Source organism: Callithrix jacchus, chromosome 21 (genome assembly GCF_049354715.1).
Source record: "Callithrix jacchus isolate 240 chromosome 21, calJac240_pri, whole genome shotgun sequence".
In the NCBI taxonomy this organism is placed as follows: Eukaryota; Metazoa; Chordata; class Mammalia; order Primates; family Cebidae; genus Callithrix; species Callithrix jacchus.
Window position 1 is genome coordinate 49776238 of NC_133522.1, and position 26188 is coordinate 49802425.

The 26188-nt window shown below is 59.1% G+C and overlaps 1 protein-coding gene and 1 long non-coding RNA gene across 8 annotated transcripts in view; one reads left to right on the forward strand and one right to left on the reverse strand.

The window, feature by feature from the left end:
• The window catches only part of LOC144580679 (uncharacterized), a 218943-nt gene that overhangs the window by 123617 nt on the left and 69138 nt on the right, over positions 1-26188 (reverse strand). The gene's annotated exons all lie outside the window — the stretch shown is intronic.
• On the forward strand, positions 704-25676 carry PWP2 (PWP2 small subunit processome component). 7 transcript variants are annotated; one of them, XR_013530643.1, is made up of 22 exons: positions 704-773; positions 2248-2360; positions 5907-6001; positions 6340-6439; positions 6769-6912; positions 7344-7479; positions 7771-7994; positions 9700-9843; positions 10218-10288; positions 10815-10951; positions 11262-11410; positions 11605-11752; positions 11909-12059; positions 13144-13324; positions 15571-15718; positions 17528-17636; positions 18394-18459; positions 19287-19505; positions 19602-19752; positions 19892-19966; positions 23046-23476; positions 25412-25676. XR_013530643.1 is itself a non-coding variant. In XM_035283322.3 (21 exons), the coding sequence occupies exons 1-21, from the start codon at positions 756-758 to the stop codon at positions 22646-22648; spliced, it is 2601 nt and encodes an 866-aa protein (XP_035139213.1). In that variant the 5' UTR covers positions 704-755; the 3' UTR covers positions 22649-23625. The 7 variants fall into 7 exon arrangements, 5 of the variants coding, with proteins under 5 accessions (XP_035139213.1, XP_002761514.1, XP_008985012.3 ...); XR_004737744.3 differs by having other exon boundaries at positions 23095-23476; XM_035283322.3 differs by lacking the exon at positions 25412-25676 and having other exon boundaries at positions 22627-23625.

Consider the following 26188-nt stretch of genomic DNA (forward strand, 5'->3'; position numbering starts at 1 on the left):
GCTCCTGACTCTTGGGCATAGATTATTTGCCTTTTGGGAAGGAAGCATTCAGGACTTTATTTTTTTGAGACAGAGTCTGGCTCCGTCACCTATGCTGGAGTGCAGTGGTGCGATCTCAGCTCACTGCAGCCTCTGCCTCCCAGGTTCAAGTCATTCTGCCTTAGCCTGCGAGTAGCTGGGACTACAGGCATGATTTAATTTTTGCCTTTTTAGTAGAGATGGGGTTTCACTAGGTTGGCCAGGCGGGTGTCGAACTCCTGACCGCGGGTGATCCACCCGCCTCGGCCTCCCAAAGTGCTGGGATTACTGGTAAACCACCGCACCGGCCAGCATTCGGGACTTGATTCATAATGCCTTCCCCAAGAGCTCACACGGACAAAGGCATTTGTAAGTGCAGGGATCTCGGGTGCTGTGGACGCTGCTGTTCTGGGTGTGCCAAGCTTGGCCTCGGCTCGGAGAGCGCTCCGCGCTGGACCGCACGATAGTCGGGGGCACCCTGCCACCCTGCGGTGTGGCTCCGGGGTTGTGGGCGGGACCCGGAGAAGACTCCGCCTGGGAGGAGCGGGCCGCTGGAGCGCAAACTCCGCCTCGGGGCGGGGCGAGGGCGAGACTCCGCCTCCGGCCTCCAGGGACGCGGCGCGCGGTGGTGCGGGCCCCGCCCCGGAAGTGCGCTCTGTGGGCAGTGCCGCTCGGACCCGGAAGTGCTTCTGTGTGCGGCCGCGGGCTTGAGCGGCTGCACACGTGGGGCGGCCAGGATGAAGTTCGCTTACCGGGTGAGAGCCGGCGGTGGCGGCGGCGGCGGGCGGGCTGTGGGACGGCGCGGCTCTTCCGCTTGGGCGGGCGCCGGGCGCGGTGGGAGCGCGTGGTCGTCTTTCGCGGCTCCCGGCCTCGTGGGGTTCGCCGGCAGGCTGCGCGCCCAGGGCCCTGGGGACGCCGTGCTGTGGCGGGGCTCCCGGGAGAGCTGGGACGCGGGCGTCGACGGCTCCCCTGAGGGCACAGGGACACTTGCCGGGGCCGCGGGCGGAGTTTTAACCTGAGTATGGCCCAGCCCAGAGTCTGGGGTCGGTGCTGTCAGGGAGGGCACAGCACCCTCGGGAGGGATGAGGCGGTGGGACCCGGCGCGGGCGCGGGCAGGAGGGGTGAGAGGAGGGGGCACCGGGGCCCGGGCAGCTCCGTAACGGGGGAGCGTCCAGGTGAGCGGAGGGGCCGGATCCTGGGTGTGAGCTCGGTTTCCCGAGGCGGGGAATTCCTGAGGCGGAGGCCGGCACTTCTGAGAGCCAGGGGCGGGGCACTTGTCCCAGATGTGAAGTGCAGGGGGCGGGTGAGGCGGAGCGGGCCCAGGGGCGTCTCTGCAGCCTTTGCCGCAGCTGGCTGGGTGCAGGGACGTCCGCGTTTCCCGCAGTGGCCTCCAGGGATGCCCGAGCCGCCTGCTCCTGGGCGCACCGTGAAGACACTTGTCCTGTCGGAAACTGAGCATGGTGCCGGCCCTTCCGAGCGCTGCTGCTCTGGCCCCTGTGCTGGCGGAGGCACCGCTGTGTGCCCAGCACCAAACCAGAAACCATATCCAGAAACTCGAAGGCCAGGACTTCATACACTCCACGTTCTTGCTGCGGGGTGGCAAAAAGTGTGCATTGGAGCTCGCCTGGCCGCTTAAAGTCCTGCTGACTAAGCTCCTCCCTGAGGTCCTCAGGGCCCTGCCCACCAGCAGCCTTGGGGCCTGGCGGTTCCCGCTCAGGTGACCCCCTGCCAGGGTAGCCCTTGCTCCCACATTTCTCATCCCGTCCTGCTAGGGATAGAGTGAAAGGTGGGCGTGCCTGTGTGCAGGGCAGTCTCCAGGGAACGCTGTGCTTGAGATCAGTAAAGCAGAGGGAGGTGCCAGCTGCAATGCTAATGGACGCCCTGAGCTCTGGGCACTTTTGGGGTGCTGTTCCATTCGTGCAGCTTTTCTTTTGGTGAAATGTGGGCTCCGTGCCCCTCTTCACCTAGCAAGCGCCTCTTGGGAGGCTTCCTCAGGGCTCACAGGGGCATCTTACCCATCTCTGTGGCAGCTTGGCCCCCCCGCCCTCCGGCTTCTCTGGTCTCCTAAGGATCAGGCTCCCCTCACTTCCTGCTCTCTCACTTAGGACGTGTGCACGGCCCCCAAGGTGGGGGTCCCTATGCCTCTCTCTGCCCAGATGCCTCACTTAGAGTTTTTCTGGGAGTCGAGACTGTTTTCTTGGTGTTAAGACAACTTTATTTTCTTTTTAGTTTTCAAATTTGCTGGGTACGGTTTACCGGCGTGGGAACCTAAATTTTACCTTCGATGGAAATTCAGTTATCAGTCCCGTGGGCAATAGAGTCACTATATTTGACCTTAAGAAGTAAGTATGTGGTGAAAGTGGTGTTGATCATTGTGGTGGTATTATGATCACAGTTTCTTATGTAGCATATGAAAGCTGACAGTGTCTTCTGTGGCTTCCTTTTAATGGTACACCTGTTAATTAAGGCAGCCCAGGGCAGGGCTACAGGACCTATTAGGGTCAGCAGAACACTTGTGGAAATTGGCAGCCAAGACCCAGTTCTCGTGCCTTGGCCATGCCCTGTAAAATCGTGTGTCACTTGGCTGTGTTACCTGGGAAGGGACCTGCCTTTGCACTGTGGAGGTTGGGTAGGGGAAGGTGTAGCTCGGGATTAGCCCTTTCCCCATCAGGGAAGGCACCTTGGACCCCCGCTTGGTAGCCGCTGGGCCTCATGGGTGAGACAGGCAGGCCCAAAGCTTCCAGCTCTGCAGCCGGAGATGAGGTTTGGTCGCCGGGGCTTAGCTGTTTCTCCCTGCGGGCTGTTGCCCTTTGCTTCACAGCTCTGTGCAGCTGTTTTACTACAGAGCAAACGTTTGTGGAAACCCTGCATGGACAAGTCAGCTGGTGCTGTTTCCCAGCAGCAAGGGCTCGTTTCATGTCTCTGTCCCACGTTTTAGTAATCTTTGCAGTATTTCAAAGTCTCTATAGCTGTGATCGTCTTTGCTGTTACTCTTGTAATTGTTCTGGGTGCCATGATCTGTACCCATGGGAGATGGCAAGCTCAATGGAGAGGCACTGTGTGTGATGTGGCTGCCCAGCAGCCGGCCGTTCCCCACCCTCGTCTCTCCCTCTACTTGGGGCTCCCTATTGAAACAACATTGAAGTTAGGCCAGTTAATATCCTACAGTGGCCACTACATGTCCCCGTGAAAGGAAGGGTCACCACTCCCATTTGAAGTCAGAGCTAGAAGTGATTTAAGCTTCGTGAGGAAGATGTATGCAAAGCTGAAATCAGCCGAAAGCCAGGTCTCCGCCACCACACAGGCCAGTTGTGAATGCAGAGAAGCTCTAGAAGGAAATTAGAAGTGCGACTCCAGTGAACACGCTAATTACAAGGAGGCCAAACAGCCTTGTTGCAGCTACAGATGGAAGTTTCAGTGATCAGATAGATCAGACCAGCCACAGCACTCCCGTGAGCAAGTCGGAGCCTAAGGCACAGCAAGGCGCCACCTGTCCTCAGTTCTGTCCTCAGTTCTGTGAGGGCTGAGAGGTGGGGAAGCTGCAGGAGGAAAGTTGGAAGCTGGCAGAGGCTGCTTCGTGAAGTTGAAGGAAAGAAGCCATCTCCACAACCTAAAAGTGCAAAGAGAAGCAGCAGCAGGTGCTGTTGGAGAAGCTACAGCGGGTTTCCAGAAGATCTAGCTGAGACAGTTGATGAAGCTGATGACCTAAACAGCAAAGTTTCAATGGAGACAAAACACCCTTCTATTGGAAAAAGACGGCCAGGTGCAGTGGCTCGTGTGTGATCCCAGCCCTTTGGGAAGCTGAGGTAGGAAACAGCCTTCTATTGGAAAAAGACAGCCAGGCGCAGTGGCTCGTGTGTGATCCCAGCCCTTTGGGAAGCTCAGGTAGGCAGATCACTTGAGGCCAGGAGCTTGAGACCAGCCTGGCCAACCTGGCGAAACCTTGTCTCTACTAAAGGTACAGAAATTAGCCTTGTCTCTACTAAAGGTACAGGAATGTGCTACCACATTCCTGTAATCCCAGCTACTCAGGAGGCTGAGGTGGGAGAACTGCTGGAACTGGGGAAGCAGAGGTTGCAGTGAGCTGAGATCGTGCCACTGCACTCCAGCCTGGGCGACAGAGCAAGACTCTGTCTAAAAATACATAAGTTTAAAAAAAACGAAAAGATGCCATCTAGGGCTCACAGAGCTAGAGAGAAGTCATGCCTGGCTTCAGGCGACAGGCTGACTCTCTTATGAGGGGCTGATGCAGCTGGGGACATTAACTGGAAGCTAGTGCTCATTCACTGCTGAAATCCTGGTGCCTTCAGAACTGTGCTCCAGCTCCTCTGCCTGTGCTCTGTAAGCGGAACAGCAAAGCCTGGATGGCAGCATCTGTTTACAGCAGGGTTTACGGAATGTTTCCAGCCCATTGTCAAACCCACTGCTTAGAAAAAAAGGTTCCTTTCAAAATATTCCTGCTGATGGACACGCGCCTGGTCACCCGCGAGCTCCGGTGGAGATGCCCACGGAGATGCATCTTTATACCTGCTAATGCCACGTCTTCTTTAGCCCGCGGGAGTGATTTTAACTTTCAAGTTGTCTCATTTAAGAAATATATTTTGTAAGGCTCTAGCCACCACAGATAGTAATCCCTGTAATGGATCTGGGAAAAGCCAGTAAAAAGCCTTCTGGAAAGGAGTCGCCATTCTAGATGCCATTTCGTGATTCATTCAAGGAGGTCACAGTGTCGACATTAACAGGAATTTGAAGGAAGTTGAGTCCAAGCTTCGTGGATGACTGAGGGCTTTGAGACTTCAGGGGGAGAAGTTACTGCAGACGTGGTAACAATAGCAAGAGGGTTAGAAATGGGAGCAGAGCCGCAAGATGGGACTGAGTTGCTGCGAGGTCAGGATCAGTCTTGAGTGGATGAGGAGCCGCTTCTTATGTGTGAGCAAAACAAGTGGTTTCTGGAGTTGGAATGTGCTCCGGAGGATGCCGTGAAGACCGGAGCTGACAGAGAGGGTTAGAATCTGACACCAGCTTAGCCCATAAAGCGCTGGGAGCATTTGTGAGTAGTGACTCCAGGTTTGGGTGAAGTGCTGTCAAACAGCCTCACGTGCCACAGAGGCATCCTGTGAAAATGAGGGTCCACCGACAGCCAGGCTTCACTGCTGTCTTGTGCTAGGAATCTGCAATGGCCACCGTCTTTTCAGCAGCCATTCCCGTCGAGGCAGGCCGTCTACCAGCAAAGAGAGGACGAGCCACTGAAGGCTCAGATGAGCATGAGCAGTAAAGCGTTTTTAAATTAAGGGATGCACGTTGTGGCTTTAGACAGAACGTTAGTGCAGACTAATAGAATACAACGCACACGAGCAGAGTGTAGGGCGCTCGAACAGAGCTCGGTGCACACTGATGGACTACACCATGCTGTTTACAATATGGCGTAAACACGACTCAGCTGTGCGCGGGGAAGCCAGAACGTGAGTGCCTCACTCCACTACAGCGTCCCGCTACCTGCAGCATCTCCGAGGGACTCCTGGACCCACCTGTTGACTATTTCTCTAATAAGTGTTACATGGGTGCTCTGTCTTGGTGGTTAATCTCCGTTGGGTGTTGAGCGTGCGTCTGGTGTTCTGATGTCACGCTGAGGCGGATTCCTCTCATCTTACCATCCTGGAAGTAGAATTGATGTTTTCAAAGCCCATTGTTAAGACTTTTGATGTGTTTCACCAAAGTCCCTCCAGGGACAACGTCATTTCTTTCTCGGGAGTGGGGTGTCGTCCACAGGTGGACTCTGGCACCAGGAGGTCCAGTGAGATTGGAGGCACCGTGCAGGGAGGCTGGGCCGCTGGTTGTCTCTCGTGGCCTGAGGACCAGCTGCCCACTGTGATTTTTATCTTCATCAGCAACAGATCCGACACGCTGCCCCTGGCCACTCGGTACAACATCCAGTGCGTGGGACTGTCCCCAGATGGGCGCCTCGCTATCATCGTGGATGAAGGTACTGGTCCTTGGTGTGTGCAGGGACGGAGGGCACCAGTGAGGAGGGACCCAGGGCTGTGTGGGGCCGAGATGATCCACTCCCCAGTTACTTCCTGGTCGGGGCCTTAGTGGGGATTGTGGGTGCGGATGTCATGGATGAGGCTGTGCCCCTGCCGCAGGATGTGTCTGTGTCATCATCTGTGGCAGGGCAGGGCCTTATGGCTCAGGCACTCTCAGTTCTGAAGCCTCACAGTGGACGTGGACGTGAGAAAGGCTTTCCTATGTTTTTCTGTGCTGTCTATCTGGGGTGGCCTGGGGAGGGCGGGGCTGCACGTTCTTACTTCTGGCCTCCTGCAGGGGGCGATGCGCTGCTGGTCAGCCTGGTCTGCAGGTCTGTGCTGCACCGCTTCCACTTCAAGGGTTCTGTGCACAGCGTGTCCTTCTCCCCCGATGGCAGGTAAGGGGGGCGGATGGCGGGGCGGGACGGGGGCAGGAGGGGATCTGCCATGAGTGCCAATGGCGAGGCCCACTGCCCGGCTCTTTTCCCTGGGCCCCGGCTTGTCACGTTGGGCACACGGCCCAATCTCTGGCATTGGTGCCTTCCTGTTCTGGAGCAGAAGGCTTGGTGGGGGCCGGCTGCCTTCCCTCTGGGTCTGTGTTTCTTGGCCTCCATCCTGCAGGAGGCAGGACTCCGGAAGGCCCAGGCGGGTGCAGAATGAGACTCCACCGTGGCCTTGGGGCCGCAGCTGGTTGTGAGGATCAGCCGTGTCCACATTCTCTCCATAGGAAGTTTGTCGTCACAAAGGGCAACATTGCCCAGATGTATCATGCCCCCGGGAAGAAGCGGGAGTTCAACGCCTTCTTTCTGGACAAGACCTATTTTGGACCTTACGATGAGACCACCTGCATCGACTGGACAGATGACTCCAGGTGTGGCCTCGGAGGCGTGGGGGGAGCGGGGCCTGAGAGTGGCACCGGGGATGGGTCCCTCCCTTGGGCAACTTCCTTCTGCAATGGCCTCTCAGCCTTCTTTGGGGCTGGGTGCCGCGCACACCATCGGGACCGGCTGGGTGGCTGCGGTCGGGTCTTTGTGGCCCCGAAACACATGCTGTGGCCGGGTGTCCTGCCCCAAGCCTGCGCTGGCCATTCACCTGTTTGTCCTGGAAACAGTACGCTGCAGTAGGCTCAGGTGGCGTCTGGGAGGCGTGAGGAAGACAGGAGGCGGGGCCTGTGCCACGGCACCCCCACCGCGCCTGGAGGCTTCTCAGCTCACTCTGAGACCACATGCGGCTCTCTGGAGAGCACAGCTGGCTGCCTTGTCCTGCCCAGCCCTGAGGAGGTGCTGCCTCCCTCTTTTCCAGGTGCTTTGTGGTGGGGAGCAAAGACATGTCCACCTGGGTGTTCGGAGCGGAGCGCTGGGACAACCTCATCTACTATGCACTGGGGGGGCATAAGGACGCCATCGTGGCCTGCTTCTTTGAATCCAGCAGCCTGGACGTACGTCTCTGTGCCGAGTTCCCTAGCCTGACGGTGGCCAAAAGCTGCTCATTCAGGGAGGCCCCAGGGTGCAGGTAGCCTCTTCCTGCGCTTCCTCCAGGCTGTTCCCATGTGGCCCGGGGACATCTGGGGACCAACAGCAGCTGTTGTGGCCCATTGAGAATTGTTCTCACAGTTCGGAGGGGCCTTCCGTGGTGCTGGTCCCTGGATCTGAGCTGGAGGGAGGTGCCAGGTTGTGGCAGGCGGGCCGGCGTGGCTGGGACCAGGGCGACCCTGCGCTTCCCCTTGTAGCTGTACTCACTCAGCCAGGACGGAGTGCTGTGCGTGTGGCAGTGTGACACGCCCCCCGAGGGCTTGCGACTGAAGCCGCCTGCAGGCTGGAAGGCGGACCTGCTGCAGCGGGAAGAAGAGGGGGAGGAGAACCAGGAGGGGGACAGAGAGACTACCATCCAGGGAAAAGCCACTCCGGCGGAAGAGGAGAAGACAGGAAAAGTGAAGTACTCGCGGCTGGCCAAGTAGGTCTCCAAGGGCGAGGTGGGGCGCTGGGGGCGCTCCTGTGGGCATCTCTTGTGCTCAGAGAAACCTGGCTGTGGGGTCCCCGGCTGGGGAGCAGGAGGTACAGAGAGCAGGCCGGCCTCTGGGGGCGCTGGTTTGAGTACCCTCGAGTGCTGGGGTGTTGACTCTGCCCCATAAGCAGGGTCCCTGCCTCTGCTGTCTGAGCTGCCTGTGTGCCCAGGGCTAGACGGTGGGCGGTGGGCGGGGATGCGTGGGGGGCAGGCAGGCGTGAGGGCACTGCATGATGGGACAGCAGTACTTTGGGCCCTGAGGGGATTGGGGGGTGTCTGTGGCCCCGCCAGCTTCTGTGGAGTTTGTTGTGGGGATAGTCCCTCGGCCTCGTGTGGGGAGACTCTGGGAAGGAGGCATTTGGCAGGGCTGGAGGGAGAGGCTGGGGTGTGAGTGGGCGCAGTGGGTGGCCTGAGTCCTGCTTCGGGGCTGCCGGTGGGTGGTCCTTGGTGCTTTTTCGGGCGCTGAGCTGGGCGGTGCAGCCCCACATTCGAACTCAGTCCCCCAGACGAGACGAGACGAGACTGAGCCTGGCCCCATGGACCACCCAGGGGATGGCCTTCGCTGTGCCCGGAGCCCTGGCAGAGATGCCGCCCCGTGTCTGGGCTGTGGGGGAGGCTGGTCAGGATTACATGGAGGCAGAGTTTCCTGCAGCCATGGTGTCTCTCAGCGGGGTGTCCCAACCTGGACCCCTCCATGCTGCATTGCAGGGCTCTAAACTTGGTGCTGAGACACACCGTCTGCCCTAGCGAGGCTTCCTCTCTGCTGGGGAGAGGTGCAGTGATGGGGTGGCTGCGTGCTGAAGTGGGCGGCAGTTGGGGGCCCTGGGCAGGGAAGGCGCCCACGTGAGGCCCTGCCTGTGGAGGGAAGCCGGTGGCCGGAGCGGGCTGCGTTTGGAGTGTGTTGGGGTCCGGTGGGTGGGTGGGAGTGGTGGTCACGAGAGTCTTGGGTGTGAGGAGTGAGGGGCTGGCTGGGCTCCAGTGCGAGAAGGCCCTCTGCCAAGAGCAGCGGAATGGGGGGGGTGGCCAGAACGGGGCCCCGTGGGTCAGTGCCTGTGGGGACTTGGTGTTGTGCTGGAGAAGAGGAAGGGACTATGGGAAAGGAGGTTCCAGGCGGCTTCAGAAGACTGCGTGCTGGGTGGGGACCACGGCTGTCAAGGGTGTGAAGGGAGGGCCTCCTGCACTGGCAGCCAACAGTCCTCTTCGCTTGTTCAGGAGGGATGGGGCCAGAGAGCAGAGGGAAGGGCTAGGGCTGAGCTGCACTGTGACTCAGGGAGGTTTAGAGGGTCGGGGAGCTGTCAGGTCATCTTTGTCTGTTGCTGGGGACTCAGGGTTCCTTAGGGGAGGGAGCAGCAGGAGGTGATGGGACCGGGGGTACCCGGCGGCCCTGCTGTGTCCCCTGCACCTCCTTTGTCTCCCGTGGGCACTGCTCCCTCTGGACGCATCGCTAGCTCTGCTGTGGGGCCACCTGGTGACAGTGGAGACCTTGTGCGAGGTTCCCTTGAGGTCCCGAGCTCAGGATGGAGGAGGGCAGCTTCAGGGCCTGGGATGAGAGGGAGAGGGCAGGTCTGGAGCTGTGACCTCTGCCGGAGCCCTGAGCGAGGCGGGATGGCAGCCTGGCTCTGCTCCTCACAACTCTCCTCCCTTGCCAATTCAGGTATTTCTTTAATAAAGAAGGAGATTTTAACAATCTGACAGCTGCCGCATTTCACAAGAAGTCTCACCTCTTGGTCACTGGCTTTGCTTCTGGAATCTTCCATCTTCATGAGCTGCCGGAATTCAACCTCATCCACTCACTGAGGTAAACCGTGGCTCGAAGTGGGGTGTGGTTTTTATGCACTCACTGAAGTGATCCTTCCACTTCAGCCTCCTGAGTGGCTGGGATTCCAGGTGTGCAGCATGACACCTGGCTGGATTTTAAATTTTTTGTAGAGACGGGGCCTTGCCGTGTTTCCTAGGCTGGTCTTGAACTCCTGGGTTCAAGCAGTCCCTGTCTCTGCCTCCTGATGTGCTGGGATGACAGGCGTGAGCCCCTGCACCAGCCTTCTGATACTTGAACTGAAGTGAATTGCTGGAGTCTGGTGAATGGGGTGGGGTGTCGGGTCACGCTGAGCGTACACTGGGGCTTCAGCCTGGGGCAGGCTGGCCTCCCGCTCACAGGACCGCTCTCTGCAGCATCTCAGATCAAAGCATCGCCTCAGTGGCCGTCAACAGCTCTGGGGACTGGATCGCCTTTGGCTGTTCAGGTTTGTCCCTGGCCCGGGTGGTAGAGATGGACTCGCTGTCAGGGACTACTGCTGCCCAGCTACAGGTCTGCTCGACAGCCACCTACTGGGGATGCCCTCCCCTCCTCCAGCCCATTGTCAGGGGGTGCCCTCCCCTCCTCCAGCCCACTGTCGGGGGGTGCCCTCCCCTCCTCCAGCCCACTGTTAGGGGGTGCCCTCCCCTCCAGCTGCTTTTCAGGGGTGCTCTCTCCTCCGGCTGCTGGCCAGGGGTACCCTCCCTGCCCTGGTCCTCCTCAGACATCTCTCTGTCTTAAGCCCCCTTGCTCAGGGGTGGGAGGGTCACAGCCCCATCTCAGTTGTGACCAGCGGCCACGGGTTTGCATAGGCAGGGCCCATCACTGGCTGGGGGAGCTGCGGCATTGGGCGGTGGTTCTGGCCTGTGCTTGGGGGTCTGTGCGTTTTGCCCCATTCCTAGCAGCTTTCTTGGGCCTGTGGGACATGGGAAGGTGGTCCTGGGCTGGGTACAGCAGCTCCCCGATGTGCACAGGTCTGGGCCAGCTGCTGGTGTGGGAGTGGCAGAGTGAGTCCTACGTGCTCAAGCAGCAGGGCCACTTCAACAGCATGGTGACCCTGGCCTACTCACCCGACGGACAGTACATTGTGACTGGCGGGGACGATGGCAAGGTAGGCTCCTGTCCCCATCCTGTTGGCCTCTGTGCTGGCCCCAGGATCTGTAGACTGTGGCCTCAGGCTGCAGCCTGCCTTTCTAGTGAGGCTGTACTGGAGGCAGCTGTGGGCACAGAGGCAAGGCTCTCAGTATGCGGCATCACGTGTGGGGGTCTCAGGGATGGCGTATCAGTCACAGGCGGGTGTCTGAGGGATGGGCGGGTACAGGGGCAAGCATCTTAGCTGGGGTGGTATGGGAACGGGAACTCCTGCCGAAGCCATGGCACACAGGCTTGGGGTCTGCCCTGCCCCTCCTGTCCTGCCGCAGGTCAAAGTGTGGAACACCCTCAGTGGCTTCTGCTTCGTCACTTTCACGGAGCATTCCAGTGGGGTGACTGGTGTGACCTTCACTGCCACTGGCTACGTCGTGGTGACCTCATCCATGGACGGGACCGTGCGAGCCTTTGACCTTCACAGGTGAGGTCTCTGCTCAGGGTCACTGGGAGAAGGATGAGGGGGCCATGGTGGGCCCAGACGCTGGATGTGGCCAGCTCAGGGATCAGGGACAGGCTCCCCTAACGCAGCGAGGAAGGTGGCAGAGAGGCTGCAGTGTACCTGCTCAGGTGCAGGGGACCCTGGCGTGTGATGCTGCCCTTGGCTCTTCTCTGCAGGTACCGAAACTTCCGCACCTTCACCTCCCCACGCCCCACCCAGTTCTCCTGTGTGGCGGTGGATGCGAGTGGGGAGATCGTCTCCGCGGGGGCGCAAGACTCATTTGAGATCTTCGTGTGGTCCATGCAGACAGGCAGGCTCCTTGACGTAAGTGGCCCGAGGGGCTGGGCCCTCCTGTCTCCTGGGAGAGGAATGCAGGGAGCTGAGGTTACACTCCCGGGGCCCATGCCTCTGGCCCAGCCCTGCCCAGAGAGCCGCCGTGGCCCTCACCTCCACTCTTCACGCCCCCTTGTTCCATGGTAGGTTTTGTCCGGACACGAGGGGCCCATCAGTGGTCTGTGTTTTAACCCAATGAAGTCCATCCTGGCCAGTGCCTCCTGGGACAAGACGGTGCGGCTGTGGGACATGTTTGACAGCTGGAGGACCAAGGAGACGCTGGCCCTGACCTCTGATGGTGAGCACGAGGCAGTGGGCAGGAGTGGCGGCCTGGGGACCAGCAGCGTGCTGTCACACCCACTGCCCTGTTCCTAGTTGTGGGTTTGGTGCGAACTTTCTGGTGGGAAGGGTGGGTCGCTCTTAACCCAGACCTGCTAGTGTGGCAGGCCTGGAGGTTGGCGATACCTAGGAGACAGCAGATAGGTGGGTCGGGCCAGTGTGGCTTCCATGAGTCCCAGTGGGGTTCCCGCTCCATTGGCGAGTGCGCCAGGCTTGAGAGAACAGCTTCCCGAGGGCAAAGTGCTGCCGCCACAGCTGCTTCCTGATTTTCTGAGTTCCTTTGAGTTTAAGTATTGTCCTCCAATGTGTAACCGGAGCTCTGCCAGGGTTGTGTCACTGGGAGAAGGATGAGGGGGCCATGGTGGGCCCAGACGCTGGATGTGGCCAGCTCAGGGATCTGTAGACCAGGAGAAGGATGAGGGGGCCTTGGGGGGCCCCAGGATCTGCAGACCATGGTCTCAGGCTCCTGCCTGCCTTTCTGACCAGGCTGTACTGGAGGCAGCCATGGCCTCCTGTGTTCACATGGGCTGTGCCTGTCACACCATAGTAGCAGCATTAAAAGACCACGTGGCTCACAAAGACCCAGCCCATCCATGTTTGGGTGTGGGCAGAATCTGCCACCCCAGGAGGCTGGTTCTCCTGCTTTCCGCTGTCTCACCCACTCCCGCCTGGCACTGGCCAGTCTTTTGGTGTCACGTGGCTTCTTTGCAGAGGCTCTGTATTCTCGTCTGTCCAGCCACCCTCAGTAACCTTGGCCAGCACTCACCTATCAGCCTCACCTTCCCGGCTGCCCCGTTCATCGGGCCTTTGTGGGTCCTGCGGCCCAAGCTGGACCGCCTGGTGCTCTTCACCAGTGCCAAGTTGTTCCCTCACCCACCTGGGTTGGAGCTTCTTCTGGGAGGGGATTCTTGTGTACCAGACCCAACAGGCGCTGGTCTCTTGGGGGTGCCAGGGCAGGCCTGGTCTCCAGCCAGGGCGGTTGGTGGGCCGCCCATGGGAGACTGGGTCTTCACTGGGCCTTCCTTTGTACCTCTTCTGTTCAGCCTTGGCTGTGACTTTTCGTCCTGATGGTGCGGAACTGGCTGTGGCCACGCTGAACTCCCAGATCACCTTCTGGGACCCTGAGAACGCAGTGCAGACAGGCTCCATCGAGGGCAGGCACGACCTCAAGACGGGCAGGAAGGAGCTGGACAAGATTACCGCCAAGCACTCAGCCAAGGGGAAGTGAGTGTCGGTGCAGGGCCTCCCGATTCCACACCGCAGCCAGTGGCTCCCCAGGCTCCTGCAGCTTCTCCATCTTTGGCCTTGTCCTTTCCTGAGGCCGCCGAGTCCCTGTGGGTGGAGGCAGCGGGTCCTGAGCCCTCTGGGAGAGGCCACGTCCTCCTTAATTCCTAGGCCCGCACAGCCCCCAGCACAGGAGGTCGCCTGCATTTGCTGCACCTAAACTTGTTCAGCTGGGAGCCTGCATCCACTTCCAAACCTTGATCCTGAGCTATAACATCGTCCTGGGGTGCAGAGGGGAAAGCAGCTGGTGCCCAAGTTCACACCAGAGACCTGGTACTTGGGGAGGCTGCGGCGGGTAGGCTGTTTGAGCCCAGGAGTTCAAGACCAGCCTGCACTACCTGGCGAAGCCCCATCTCTACAAAAAAGACGAAAATGAGCCAGCTGTGGTGGTGCATGCCTGTGGGCCCAGCTAGTCTGGAGGCTGAGGCAGGATTGCTTGAACTCAGGAGGACAAGGCTGTGGTGAGGATGGCATTGTGGCATGGCACTGCATCCTGGGTGCTAGAGTGAGACCCTGTCTCAGAGAAACAGCAGAAAACAGCCTGGCACCTCCTAAGTAAAAACGCAGGTCCTGTCACCCCTCCTGGCTACGGAGTGCCTGTGGATGGTGAAGACAGGGTCCCCTTGTCTCAACAGTCGGGGGCCGGCGCAGCACTGACCAAATAGCCTGTGCAGGATCCTGGCTGGGTCGTGAGGGTCACCCGGGTGGCCGTCAGGCCTAGGAGCAAGGGGAGGATCTGTGGGGTGTGCCTGGGTGGGTGTGGCCTTGTTGCCAGGACCTGTGTCCCAGCGCTGACTGAATTGCCTGCTTGGGGTCCTGGCTGGGCCGTGAGGGTCACTCGGGTGGCCCTCAGGCCTAGGAGCAGGGGGAGGATCTGTGGGGTGTGCCCGGGTGGGTGTGGCCTGGTGGCCTGGACCTGATTGGTCCCAGGAGCTCAGGAGCCTGATGAGGGGGTCTTCCTCCAGAAGGAAGTATCACCCTGTCTTGGAAGTGGTGTGAACACCTGCGTGCAGTCCTCGTGGGTTCACCCTGCGTGTGTAACTGCCGGGTCCTGCTGGTTCTGTTTCCGGCTTGGAGGAGCTGCACGGGTGCCAATCCCTTGAGGACGCAGTTGGCTTCTGGCTTCTCCTCGCCAGCACGTTGCTCTTTGTTTTAATTGGAGCTATTCTGGTGGATGTGAGTTCGAATCTCGTAGTTCTCACGGTAGTTTCCGTAATGACACTGAGCGTTTTTTCTCGGCCGCTGGGATGTTTCTAAGTCTTCTTTGGAGGAAGGTCTGTTTAGGCCATTTGTTAATGGCGTTGTTGGGTTTTTTGTTTGTTGATTTTAGGGGTTTCGGTGATGTCTGATGTGCAGATTCTTGTTCTGCATTGTGAACTGTCTTCCCACCGCTCTAGCGGCGCTCTTGACGTCCAGCTGGCTCGTTGTTTCTGCTGTTCCATGTTCTCTGCTGTCACAGCTGAGGGGCCTTGCCCACCTGAGACATCTGTTGAGCAGGGTGGTGAGGGCTGGTTTCTGCAGGACTGAGCAGACGTGACGGAGAGGAGGCTGCTTAGGGTGGAGGCCGACTGGCCGCAGTTTTGTGCTGACATCGGCAGAGGATGCCATTTTTTGCGCCATTTGGTCCTTTTGTGAAAAAGACATTGCCTCTCCGGAAGCCAAAGCATCTAAGGATGGTGCTGGCTTAGAGCGGAACCAGGTGACAGCGCCGTCGGACGCTGTCGGTTTTAAGTCTCGTGTGAGTTGAGGCAGTGAGCCTTGGCAGAAGCTGCGGAGGCAGTGTTTGCTTCCTAGAGGGTTGGTATAGGGCCTTCTCTATCTCCTAAGGTTAGTTTTTATTTTTTTATTTTTGAGACACAGTCTTTTTGTCACCAAGGCTAGAGGACAGGTGTGTCCAACTCCTGGGCTCAAGTGATCCTCCCACATCAGCCTCCTGAGTAGCTGGGACTACAGGCGCGTGTCACCACACCCAACTCATTTTTTTATTTTTTGTAGAAACAGATTCTTGTTATATTGCCCAAGCTGGTCTTGAACTTCTGGCCTCCAGCAGTCCTCGAACCTCAGCCTCCCGAAGTACTGAGATAACATGATGGGAGCTACCATGCCGGCCCATAGTTGGTTTTCAGGAGCCGCATGTCGAGGCTTCCGCGGCGGCCACCCTAAGTCCACGTCTTCTCTCCACCCAGAGCCTTCGGCACCCTGTGCTACTCCGCAGACGGTCACAGCATCCTGGCGGGAGGCATGTCCAAGTTTGTGTGCATCTACCACGTCCGTGAGCAGATTCTCATGAAGAGGTTCGAGATCTCTTGTAACCTGTCTCTGGATGCCATGGAGGTGAGCCAGCAGCGCAGGGCCAGCTGGTGTGGCTTCCCGTCCAGTTGAGTGTGTCGGGCTCCTGCGTTGGGCACTCCTGTCTCCACAGGGCCCTGGGCATAGTTGTGGCACCTGTCCTGTGTCTAAGTGCACGGCCCTCACCTGCCCCGGCAGAGCCCAGCATGGAGCCTGGCGCCTCCCTCAGCCGTGTGCAGAGATGTGGCCCCCAGCCTTTTTGGCACCTGGCACCAGTTTCGTGGAAGGCAGTTTTTCCACAGACAGGGTTTGGGGGTTGGTTTTGGGATGAAGCAGTTTCACCTCAGATCAAGGTCACTGTCCTTAGACTCTCAGAGGGAGGGCGCCCCCAGGCCCTCACTGCGTGGTTCACAGTAGGGTTTGTGCTCCTGTGAGAATCTAGTGCTGCTGCTGCTCTGTCAGGAGGCAGAGCTCGTGAGCAGTGGGGAGCGGCTGCAAGTGCAGATGGGGCTTTGCCTTCGCCCCCCACCGCTCACCTCCTGCTGTGCAGCCAGCTCCTAACCCTGGTGTGGATGACTGCCGGAGCAGGCTGCTAGGAGGCTGGGGCCGCAGGGTGGGCGTCCAACACACGCTGACTCGGGACACACGGACAACCTGTCGAGGAAGCAGTGAATCAGGAGGGTGCTGGCCGGCCCTGCCTGATGGCTTCCTGCCCAGGTCCCTCATGGAGGGCTCTGCCCTCACTGCCCCCGCTAGTGCCTGCCCTCCCCTCAGGTCCCACTCACACACTGGCTCCCACAGCACCTCGGGATGAGGGTGAGGGAGTCCTGAAAGCCTCTAAGCAGGGGTGTGGCTGCTGGGTTCACCTGCCCATGCCCTATCTGGGCAGCAGCCCACCGCCCCCTTGGTGTTTCTGGTGGAAAGTGTCCTTGGCATTTTCCTGAGGGAGCAGATGGCCATCCTCCCTGTGAGTCCCAGCCCTTGTGGTGGCAGCAATGCCAGCATGCAGACATCCGTCCACCCCGTCTGCAGCCTCCACACCTGCCCCACTCCACAGCCTCCGTCCACCCCCTCTGCAGCCTCCACATCTGCCCCACTCCACAGCCTCCGTCCACCCCCTCTGCAGCCTCCACATCTGCCCCACTCCACAGCCTCCGTCCACCCCCTCGCAGCCTCCACACCTGTCCCACTCGACAGCCTCCGTCCACCCCATCTGCAGCCTCCACACCTGCCCCACTCCACAGCCTCCGTCCACCCCGTCTGCAGCCTCTACACCTGCCCCACTCCACAGCCTCCGTCCACCCCGTCTGCAGCCTCTACACCTGCCCCACTCCACAGCCTCCGTCCACCCCGTCTGCAGCCTCCACACCTGCCCCACTCCACAGCCTCCATCTACCCTCGGCAGCCTCCACACCTGCCCCACTCCACAGCCTCCGTCCACCCCGTCTGCAGCCTCCACACCTGCCCCACTCCACAGCCTCCATCCACCCCGTCTGCAGCCTCCACACCTGCCCCACTCCACAGCCTCCATCTACCCTCTGCAGCCTCCACACCTGCCCCACTCCACAGCCTCCGTCCACCCTGTCTGCAGCCTTCACACCTGCCCCACTCCACAGCCTCCATCCACCCTCCTCTGCAGCCTCCACACCTGCCCCACTCCACAGCCTCCATCCACCCTCCTCTGCAGCCAGCTTTGCAGGGCTGTTCCCTGGGGAGCTGCAGGGATCTGTCCCTGTCTGGGTTCTAGACAGGGCTGAGGCTGGTCTGGTGTTGGGTCAAAGAGCAAGGGCGGCAGAGGAGGGTCAGGCCATGGGGCTGTCAGCGGCAAGGCAGCCACTGCTTTCGCTGTGACAGGAATTTTTGAACCGAAGAAAAATGACAGAGTTTGGCAACCTGGCACTGATTGATCAAGACGCTGGGCAGGAGGACGGAGTGGCGATAGCACTGCCAGGCGTCAAGAAAGGTGAGCAGAGGTTCCTCCCCCATCTGCCCACCACACACCCTTCCTGGGTGACCGCGGTGTGCTCGCCCCCCTTGTTGGGGCTTCTTTGTGTGAGAAGTAACAGTCACTATGCGGTGACGTTTGCTGGACATTGGGGGTGTCGAAGCCCCAGTGGGTTAGTGCCGGTGCCATCAGCCCCCGTGCCAGGAGGAGCTGCCCACGAGTCCTCCCTGCACTGGTGGGACCTGTCCATTTGCTCTTGGGATTGGGTGTCCCGTCTGCTGCACGGCACACAGAGTGTCCGGCATGAGGCCATGTGTGCCGCACAGAGAGCCCAGCGCTCCAGAAGTCCTGGGGCCTCCTGGGTCCTGGATAGACCACCCTGACGGGACACTTGGCAGCCAGAAACCCTGAGCGCCTCTGTGTACAGGCCCAGCATTCCCTGGGCTGGGCCAGGGCCCTTTTTGGGGTTGGCTATGTAGTCTGTTGGCCAGGCTGGCTTTTCCGGGGGTATCTGCGCCAGGGACTGGGCCATCTGCTTCTCAGCTCCCCCAGCACAGCCTCTGCGGCCCCAGCACAGGCCTGCCTGCTGCAGCTGCAGTAAGAGAAGGGCCGCTTGTGCCTCCGCCTTGTGCAGGGCGGAGGGAGCAGAAACTACTGCTCCTGATGGGCCCCCACAGCACCCCCAGGCAGCCGGGAGACTGCAGGATGGCATGCGTCGTGGGGAGGGCAGCCTAGATGTGCTGCCCAGTAGCCGCTCCTGGTTCTTTTTCTCCAGGTGACATGAGTTCTCGGCACTTCAAACCCGAGATCAGGGTGACCTCCGTCCGCTTCTCTCCCACTGGTGAGCACTGGGCCATGGGCTGCTGGTCCCGGTGGGCACTGGGGCATCTGTGCCAGGGTGAGGCCAGCCACCATGAAGCTGCCTGTAGGCTTCAGGCTGTGCCCTCTGCCCCTGGGTAAGAACATGGTGGTGCTGCAGGATGGCTGTTGTCCCTGAGGATGGGTGGTCACGATGGTGCCAGCCTTAGATGCACTGAGCTTGGAAGCGTGGCAGGCCTGGCACCCTTGCTCTAGCAGCTCCTCGAGTGCCATGCACACGCCACCCAGCTGGGGCGGCCCTGCTGTCATGGAGACCCCGTCTCCTCTGCACTGCCCCCGTCCTCTTGCAGTTGGGGGGAGGGTCTAGGCCATAGGCCTGTGGGGCCTGGCGGTGCACATGGTCCCCACACAGAGGAGCTGGGAGCAGGGTTATCGGGGAGCACGCTCCAGAAAGACTTGAGTGGCCCATGGGAGCCAGGGGTCTGTGCCCTGGGGCCCAAAAGCCAAACCTGGCTGCCGCTAGTGTACCGTGGCAGCACTGAGCAGGCGCAGCAGAGACCACAGGGCCTGTGGAGCTGAAGACACCAGAGCCTGGCAGAAGACTTGGGAGAGGAGAACGCATGCGTGTCCATATTCGCTTGTGTGTGCAGGAAACCCCTGGGGTCCCTTCCAGGGTGCTCCACGTGATTTCTTCCCAGGGGAGTTGGGGGTGGGCGCTAAAGGCAGATGGTTCCTCTTGACTTTTGTACTTTGTTCCACGGGAATGTATTTGATACTGTTTCTTAAAAAAGGAAAACCGTTTGGAGGAATGAACTTGAGTTTTCAGGAAAGCGCTGCTCCGTTTCCCAGGGCGCTGCTGGGCGGCCACCACCACGGAGGGGCTCCTCATCTACTCCCTGGACACGCGTGTGCTCTTCGACCCATTCGAGCTGGACACCAGCGTCACCCCCAGGCGGGTGCGCGAGGCGCTGCGCCAGCAGGACTTCACCCGGGCCATCCTCATGGCCCTCCGGCTCAACGAGAGCAAGCTGGTGCAGGAGGCCCTGGAGGCGGTGCCCAGGGACGAGAGTGAGTCGGGCTTCGCATGCTGGGCGCCGGGGCGTCCTCTTTTCTCCTGGTTTGAGCCATGTGCAGAATAAGCCTGTTTATTTTCCCTTTGTGCAGTTGAAGTGGTCAGCTCCTCCCTTCCTGAATTGTATGTGGAGAAAGTGCTTGAGTTCTTAGCTTCCTCCTTTGAAGTGTCTCGCCACGTGGAATTCTACCTCCTCTGGACTCAGAAACTGCTCATGCTGCATGGACAGAAGCTGAAGGCCAGGTAGGAGCGTCTCACCCGCTGTTCGTCTGTGCCTCGGGTCACCTGACCAGCTTGTCTTGCTGGATAGATGCAAATGTAGCATGTAGGGAGCCCACTGTGACGCGGGTGACACCCCACGCTCAGGGAGTTTCCTTTTCAGAGCCACAACTCTGCTGCCTGTGATTCAGTTCCTCCAGAAGAGCATCCAGCGGCACCTGGACGACCTGTCGAAACTGTACGTGTGGGTGTTGGCCTGGCGGGTGGGCAGGGCTGCACGGTCACCTGCTGGCTCTTACTGGGAGCGCTCCTGGTTGTAGGGTTCAGCCCTACAGGGTCCTGTGAGCCCCTCTCTGCTGGTGCGGAGACGAGAAACTGTAGAAATAAAAGACAGACACAGAGACAGAGAAAAGAGAGTTTGGGCCGAGGTCCACTGCTAACCAAAGCGTGGAGACCTTCAGTGGCCCCGGGGGCCTGGACGCTCTGACGTTCATTGAGTACAGAACTGGGGGCATGGCAGGTAGACTGTGGCCTTGGTGGTCGGTGACAGGGTGAAGTACATCACGTGTCATGCAGGTAGGGCCCAAGAATTTCAGGTGGCTGAGATGAGGTAAGGAGCATAATGTGTCAGCACTTTTTCCACAGTGGTCAAGAAAGAACAAAGACATTAAGATTTACGTTACTTTTACTGATTATCCCTTCCAAGAAAAAAGAAACCAGGTGCAGAAGCGGAACATGAGAGTGGACATGGAAGGTGACCGCTGAAGCCCAGCATCGCATAGAGACAGTTAAGCCCCCGGATGCCTGTGGGTGTCCCTGACAGCGTCAGGCCGACCGCAAGAGCTCGGAGGGGCGGAGTTCTCTCCTAACTCCTCTGGGGAAGCAGACGTCTCAACTGTTTTGGACGTCTCCTTCCCTAGCTGGCTCAACAGTGGGCACTTTCACAGCGCTGGTGCCGCTGCCCAGCGAGGCGCCCTCCAGCAGCCCTTATGCAGGTGTGACAGAGGCTTAGAGCATCTTGCCTTAGGGTTATTCCTTTCACAGTGTCACCCTGGGTTCACACTTCTGAGAGGCATTAGTAGAAGAATTAGGATCCCCAAGGCCGGGCGCCGTGGCTCACGCCTATAATCCCAGCACTTTGGGAGGCCGAGGCAGGTGGATCATGAGGTCAAGAGATCGAGACCATCCTAGTCAACATGGTGAAACCCCGTCTCTACTGAAAATACAAAAATTAGCTAGGCATGGTGGTGCGTGCCTGTAATCCCAGCTACTCGGGAGGCTGAGGCAGGAGAATTGCTTGAACCCAGAAGGCAGAGGTTGCGGTGAGCCGAGATCGTGCCATTGCACTCCAGCCTGGGTAACGAGCGAAGCTCTGTCTCAAAAAAAACAAAAAAAAAGAATTAGGACCCCCCGCCCCATGAATAACTAGGAGTAACTAATAAGGACTACGGTTATGTTTGCATTTATATGGAAATGGGCCGAGGCTTCTGGCTCCTGGCTTGGCACTCATGGGGTCTTGTCCCTACACCTGGTGTCATCTGATTTGAGGAGCCAAAGAGCTCGCGCGGGAGGTGCTCGCTTCTATGGGTCACCCTGGGGTTGGCCGTCCTGGGAGATGGCCTGGCGCTGAATGGAAAGCAGCCAGCACTGTGGCAGGCAGACAGGCTGCAGGTGGTGTGCCCCGGGTGCGGCCAGGATCCTCCAGGCTCTTGCAGGGTTTACCACATTCATAGAACCAGCAACCTTTCCTGGATTTGCAGGTCACCCGCTGGGGCAGTGGGTGTGGTCTCAGGACTGTGGGGTGGGGTGGCCTGGAGTCCCAGAGGTGTGGCTACCCCGGGGAAGGGTGCTGCTGCTGAGAGGATTCATCCGAGGGCCTAGGACAGGGCCCGGCCACCGAAGTCCTCGCTCTGCAGGGCCGCCTGCCTCTTCTGTCATTTCTTTGTGGTTTGTGCCCTTTTTGTCCCTGGCCCTAGCAAACCTCCCTCCCTGAAGGTCCAGCAGAGCCTGGACTGGGCAGGCCTCAGAGTCGCCGTGTGAGGGCTGTCTCCCTCTGCTGCCCGTCAGTTCCCAGGTTTCCCGGCTGCGTTTCTGAAAGGCCTGTTCTCTGCCCTGTGTGCAAGGTGCTCTGTCCAGGGCTCAGGGGCCAAGGCCTGAGTTTGGGGCTTGTGGGTTCATGTGGTTCTCCCGCCAGTCCTTGAAGTGTCTCAGTCTTTGGACTGAGTCCCAGAGTGTAGGTGGAGCCTTTCCTCCCACCGTGTTCCGGCCCCGCTACAGAAAGCCGGGGTGTGCCCTGATCCACAACTTTAGTGCCAGACATTCCCCCAGCTGAGGTGTCCTGGACTTTGCACAGAGCTCCGTAGAGGAGGAGGGCTGTCTGGCTTCTTTATTTATTTTTAAATAAATTGTTTTATTTTTTTTAGCAGAGTCTTGCTCTGTTGCCCAGGCTGGAGTTCAGTGGCGGTATCTTGGCTCACTGCAGCCTCCGCCTCCCAGGTTCGAGTGATTCTCCTGCCTCAACCTCCTGAGTAGCTACGATTACAGACACGCACCACCACCCCCAGATAATTTTTGTATTTTTAGCAGAGATGGGGTTTCACTGTTGGTCAGGCTGGTCTTGAACTCCTGACCTCAGGTGATCTGCCTGCCTCCGCCTCTCCCAAGTGCTGGGATGACAGGCGTGAGCCACCTCCCCTGGCCAAGCTCCTTTAGATCTGTTCCCTCTTTTGGGAGGTTGTCAGAGTTGGTGAAGCGCATTATTCCTTGGACTTCCTGTCTAGGCGTTCGCTGCCCATCTGTAGGGCTGCCACTGGCTGTGGGGAGTCCGCACATGACCTGAGATGCGGCGGGCGGTGCTTTCCTTCCTTCCTCGTCCACTTACCTTTCCGTTCTTTACAGGGCGCTTTGCTATGTAAAGTGATGGCGGCGTCACTTTTCTGCTTTATTTCGTTAACTCATAAAATTAACTGACTCAGAGTGCGCCTTCCTCCCTCCTGTTCCGGAACGCCGCATTGCTCTGCAAGAGCCGTCTCTTCCTAAGTGCGGGTGAAGCCATCTAGATTGGGCCCAGTGGAAGGGCCAGAAGGGATGGGATGTTCCAGTTGGGTCCTTGAAGGTCCTTGCTGCCCCGGGCCGGAAGGGGCAGAACCAGATTGCTGGGGCAGGGAAAAGAGGAAACGAATTGCTGCCGGGGTGGAGGGACCGGCATGTCCAGCGCCCGACGCTTTTCTCAGGGGTCGCAGAGAAGGGGTTGGGTTCAGGACAGACCGAGGCCCGGTTGTTGCCGGCACTTACCCTTCCCTGTGTGTGATTGACAGCTGTGGCTGGAACCGCTATAACATGCAGTACGCACTCGCGGTTTCCCAGCAGCGCGGCACGAAACGCCCACTGGAGCCACTGGGAAGTGAGGAGGAGGAGGCAGAAGCATCTGAAGACAACAGCCTGCAGCTGCTCGGAGGAGCAGGCAGAGACTCCGAAGAAGAGATGCTGGCCTAGAGCCTGCCTGTGGCAGCGCAGATTGTGCCAGCTAAGACCTGCCAGGGAGATGGGACCATTGTGCCACCTGGGCCAGCAAAGAAGAGGGGTCCAGAGAGCAGCTGAAGTACTGTCACTGGTGGTAGGGACTTGCTTTTCTCTAGAGGAAACATGGAGCCCATCAGGACAGTGAGCTGACGGGCCACACCAGGGGCCGGTGCCAGGAGCGGGGCTGTGTGAACAGGGAGGAATTCTGAAAATGCCTCTCAGAAAGGTCAGTAGCTTCACATGAGCTTTGTATGAGACTTATTTATATCTCTAATATAAAGGTTTGATAAAGGACTTGGAGATAAAAAAGATGGGGTTTTTTTCTAACATGTGAGGATCAAGTCTACACTTCAAATTAAAAAAGCTTATGTTGAATCCTAGTGTTTTGTTGGGGCTCAGGACCTGCCTGCACACCAGGGCATCTGTGCTGGGGAAACACGCTGTCAGAGCAGGGTGGCCCTGCCATCTGGTGAGGGTCCGGCCATCTGGTGAGGGCCCTGCCATCTGGCGAGGGTCCTGCCATCTGGCGAGGGCCCTGCCATCTGGCGAGGGCCCTGCCATCTGGTGAAGGTCCTGCCATCTGGTGAAGGTCCTGCCATCTGGTGAGGGCCCTGCCATCTGGTGAGGGCCCTGCCATCTGGTGAGGGTCCTGCCATCTGGTGAGGACCCTGCCATCTGGTGAGGGCCCTGCCATCTGGTGAGGGCCCTGCCATCTGGTGAGGGTCCTGCCATCTGGTGAGGGTCTTGCCATCTGGTGAGGACCCTGCCATCTGGTGAGGGTCCTGCCATCTGGTGAGGGTCCTGCCATCTGGTGAGGACCCTGCCATCTGGTGAGGGTCCGGCCATCTGGTGAGGGTCCTGCCATCTGGTGAGGGCCCTGCCATCTGGTGAGGGTCCTGCCACCTGGTGAGGACCCTGCCATCTGGTGAGGGCCCTGCCATCTGGTGAAGGTCCTGCCACCTGGTGAGGACCCTGCCATCTGGTGAGGGCCCTGCCATCTGGTGAGGACCCTGCCATCTGGTGAAGGTCCTGCTACTTGGTGAAGGTTCTGCCACCTGGTGAGGACCCTGCCATCTGGTGAGGGCCCTGCCCTGTGACCTGTACATATCCCAGGGGTCAGGGGCACAGAGCCTCTCCCTGACTTCTTGGGGACGCTTTGGAGCCCGGGACTGGGATTGGCCTGTCTTGGTGCGCTCACTCAGACCTGCACCAGCTCTGCATTGGCCACATGGAGGAGGGGACAGCTCCTGCCTTCTGCAGTGCCCTTGGGAACAGTTGTCATGAGAGTGGCTTGGGTCTCCATCCTGGTCCCCACAGCTTAGAAACAGCAGCCTCCAGGGTCAGGACCTGAGACTGACCCAGTGTGGTGGGTGCTTCACCGACCGACTGCCAATGCTGTCTGCCAGGCCCAGCCTGTCCCTTGCCAGCAGTGTGTGCCAATGAGACCCTGGGTGGCACCTGGGAAGTGGAGCTGATACCTGCCTGGTGGTCTCCCCGGGTGGTGTGAAGCCACAGGGACTAGAGAGTGTTGATGAATAAGGTGGCACGCTGTGGCCCTCAGTGCTGTGATTGGAGGCCTGCAGACCAAAGCCTTCTTTGAAAGGAAGAGCTCAGGCCCTGGCATCACCAAGGGTTCTGTGGCTACACGTCTCTGTGTGACTTAGACTGGAGAGAGAATCCTTAGCTATCGTCTGCCCAAAACAGGATTCCCACTGTTCCCCTGCCTTGCCTCCTCTTCTGTGGAACAGGATTTGCAGCGTTCCCCCGCCTCACCTCACCCTTTTCTGTGTCACATGTGCATGGCAGTGGACACCTGAGTAGTTGCCCCTGGGACAACTGGAGCTGTGACTCTGCAGTGGGTCTGGGAGCTCCATGCCAGGGGCAGCTCCCGAGCACGTGGTGGGAGGTGGAGACAGGAATGGGAGTCTGAGTTCAGCATTTCCTTTCTGAGTGGTGTTTGGTGTTTTTCGTGCCATCCCACGACCCCATCGCTCCCACCAACTGATGCTCCCTGGCTGGCCGCTCCCCAGGAGCTGAGAAGCCTGAAGGGCAGGCACGGAGGAACAGGAGCGAGGACGGTCAAATGTGCCAAGCTCATCTTTGGTTGTTTAACTGGTAATGTCCTGTGTCTGTTATTCTAGTTTCCCACTCTCTCCCACAGGGACTGACAGTAAAAGTCCTAGTGATGGACCACGCGTCACTGGGGACAGTGACAGCCATGGGCTGGGTCATCAGCTCTGAGTGCCGTGTCCAGCGTGTCCCTGTGCACATCCTCTAGCAGTGACCACATTATTTCAAAAAACCATGCATAGCAAATAGATTTTTTTAATGGAAGAATTCCAGCTCGGACCTGAACAGCTGGGATCTTCACACTGACCATCCATGCTGTGAAAGTCAAAAAATAAAATAAAAACAGTGGCAGGGCACAGTGGCTCACGCCTGTAATCCCAGCACTTTGGGGGGCATAGGTGGGCGGATCACCTGAGGTTGGGAGTTTGAGACCAGCCTGACCAACGTGAAGAAACCCCGCCACTACTAAGAATACAAGATTAGCCTGGCGTGGCGGCGCATGCCCGTAATCCCAGCTACTCGGGAGGCTGAGGCAGGAGAACCGCTTAAACCCGGAAGGCAGAGGTTGTGAGCCAGGATCGCGTCAGACTAACCCGGATCAAGCCCTTGTGTGGAACTGCAGTTTCCAGGGTGCAACACCCCGGGGTCAGCAAAACCCGGAAGGGTCGCTCCGCGAGAGACAGTCATGGAAGCGGGGTGGTCCTGACCGCGCGTGGGTCCTGACACCCAGATTAAGACGAGTGGCCATTTAGGAGATGTGGACCCTGGGTGCTTGTGCTGGTGAGTGAAGGGTAAGTCGGAGGTAAGAGGCGCGGCGACGGGCTGAGCCGCCCGAGGCAAGGCTGCACCGCGGACGGCGGGAAGGGCG